Source organism: Zerene cesonia, chromosome 4, assembly GCF_012273895.1.
Source record: "Zerene cesonia ecotype Mississippi chromosome 4, Zerene_cesonia_1.1, whole genome shotgun sequence".
Taxonomy (NCBI): Eukaryota; Metazoa; Arthropoda; class Insecta; order Lepidoptera; family Pieridae; genus Zerene; species Zerene cesonia.
This window is the reverse complement of record NC_052105.1, coordinates 577,109-579,396: the sequence shown is the minus strand read 5'-3', so window position 1 is coordinate 579,396 and position 2,288 is coordinate 577,109. Positions and strand designations below refer to the sequence as shown.

Below are 2,288 nucleotides of genomic sequence, written 5' to 3'. Positions count from 1 at the left end.
TGACCAGAGAACAGAGACTCAACTTGCAACATCTTTTTTATTTTTTATAAATATTCATGATATTAAGGATAAAAGCACGTTAATAATACCTCATCCACTACCGTTTATATTACACTCTTATAGACAGTACTGACAGTATAAATATATATATATATATATATATATATATGTTTTAGATTTTAAAATATTTCAGCTTTAGAATTCGATGTTACGACAATACAAAAATAAGTGCCGTTACCTGTGGACCAGCGCAAGAGATACGGCAGACGTCACAGTAGTGCAGCTGCTGGGCCTTGGGCGGCGGCTTGGGGCGCCGCGTCTGACCCGCACCTACTCCGCTTTTGTTGTAGTTCTTCCACCCACTGATAATATAACATACTGTTTTATAGATACTTTCCAAGAAATAAAAAAATAAATATAAAAGCAATTATGACACAATACAAAGACAAAATTAAATCTTAAAAAAATATATTGTTTTTAAACGATAATGACACATGGCATATAAAAAATAATACAAAAATTATAAAAAAAATACATAGAAGATACTCACGTATTGGCAGCGGTCTTGTTCTGCTGCGCGACGTACATGGTGGCCGCGTTGTAGAGCGCTGTATCATAAGCAGAGTTGCCCCTGTTAGTCGCCGCTACAACACCACACAACCACACAACTCTCATTGTGTTCTATTGCGCTTCGCATTTCTAACTACTATCACACAATGGTGTGGTGGGGCCAATCTCTCATTGTACAGTAATGTTCTGAGTTCTGACTCAAAAGACTCACACTCTTACAGAAGATTTAAATTTGAGAAAATACATATATATTTTGGCAAACTTGTGTCTCATAATTCTTATCAATTTAAAAAGGATGCTTATAGAAGCACAAAAAAAAAACAAATAATTTTGAAATAGTATTCCAACTGTAATACTTGTAATTAAATCTATTAAGTAGAACATACAATAGTAATTTAAAATTTGTACAATAAAGCTCAGAAGAAAGTATGTGAAGTACTAACGCTTGGGAGCCTGTGCCGCAGGCGCCGAGTATGGCTGCGTGGGGTAGGAGGCGGCGGCAGTGGTGGCGGTGTACACGCTACCATAAGCTGCCTTCGCGCCGCCGCCGGCGCGCCCGCCTCCCTGGATTATTATGTTGTTCTTCTCTTTTATATAGAATACTGTCCCAGTCGGAAAGGGTCTATGCCAAATGTTGTCCCTAACTTTCTTTAGAAGTACAAAATCAAAAACTGAATAATTACATTAAAATGACGTAAATACTTTTCCCCAATGTATAATAAACCCCATTTTTTAAATGTTGATAATTTGAAAACAACACAGCACCCAGTGAAACATAAATTAGGAGAGATACCTGTGCGTATGTAGCGGGGGTGGAGTAAGCTGGTTTAGCTGTGGTGTCATAAGCTGGTTGTGGTTGAGGTGCGGCCGTAGGATAAGCCGCTGCAGCCTGCTGGTAGTATGCGCTCTTACTTGCGTCGTATGCTGATGCTGCAGCGGCGGCGGCATGCGCATGGGCGTGAGCCGCTGCTAATTCAACATTACCGCTTTTTAGATAATGAAAATTTTATGAATATAACAAAATAGCATACAAGACTCAAACTGTCTGAACACAGGGATATACAAGAAAATCCCATTTATCAAAAAACAATTTTTCCAAGATAATTTTAAAACTTAGTAGAATTCTTATGTCCTCACATATTATATATACCTTTGAAACATTAAATAAACTGGAATTGTTATACAGCCTATAGAAACTTATAGTTTGAATTTTAATAATTGGTGTTTTAATATTGTGGCAATATGATTTTTTCTTTGCAAAATATGCAAGCTTGTTTATATCCCTATCTATAGCATTCTATGTATGACCAAAACATTGTAAGGGCTTTTGGTCACAGTCACAATGGCTCTGACAATGACAAGAAAATTTCAGATTCAAGATCTCATTAAATGAAAATAAAGTGACTATTAATTACACAAACATTGCATAATATAATCACAGGTGACACACCATTTTCATTCCATTTTTAACATAATATTTTGTAATGTGTGATTGCAAAGTTCATTGACATGTGAATCATAAATTTCAAAACACCAAATACTTTAATTATAAATTGATTCGACAGTCACATCCACAAAAAAATGTTGATAGGCCCATAAGATACCAACGTTATTGATTTTTACAAACGCAATTTCGAAACAGAGGTTCTTATGATAGAGAATATGTTTATTTTGATTAATTTGACAACAAATACCATACAAGATAAAATAAAAACTTA

General features: G+C 35.4%; 1 protein-coding gene across 4 annotated transcripts in view; it reads right to left on the bottom strand.

The window, feature by feature from the left end:
* Positions 1-2,288, bottom strand: part of LOC119839575 (zinc finger RNA-binding protein) — an 11,698-nt gene that overhangs the window by 8,832 nt on the left and 578 nt on the right. For 2 of the 4 annotated variants that reach the window (XM_038365927.1, XM_038365930.1), the window contains exons 3-6: positions 1,364-1,539; positions 1,014-1,152; positions 551-644; positions 239-362 (exon numbers count right to left, since the gene is read on the bottom strand). In XM_038365927.1, coding sequence (XP_038221855.1) covers positions 239-362; positions 551-644; positions 1,014-1,152; positions 1,364-1,539 — 533 coding nt within the window. The remainder of the gene's footprint in view (positions 1-238; positions 363-550; positions 645-1,013; positions 1,153-1,363; positions 1,540-2,288) is intronic. The other 2 variants (XM_038365929.1, XM_038365928.1) reach the window with 2 other exon arrangements.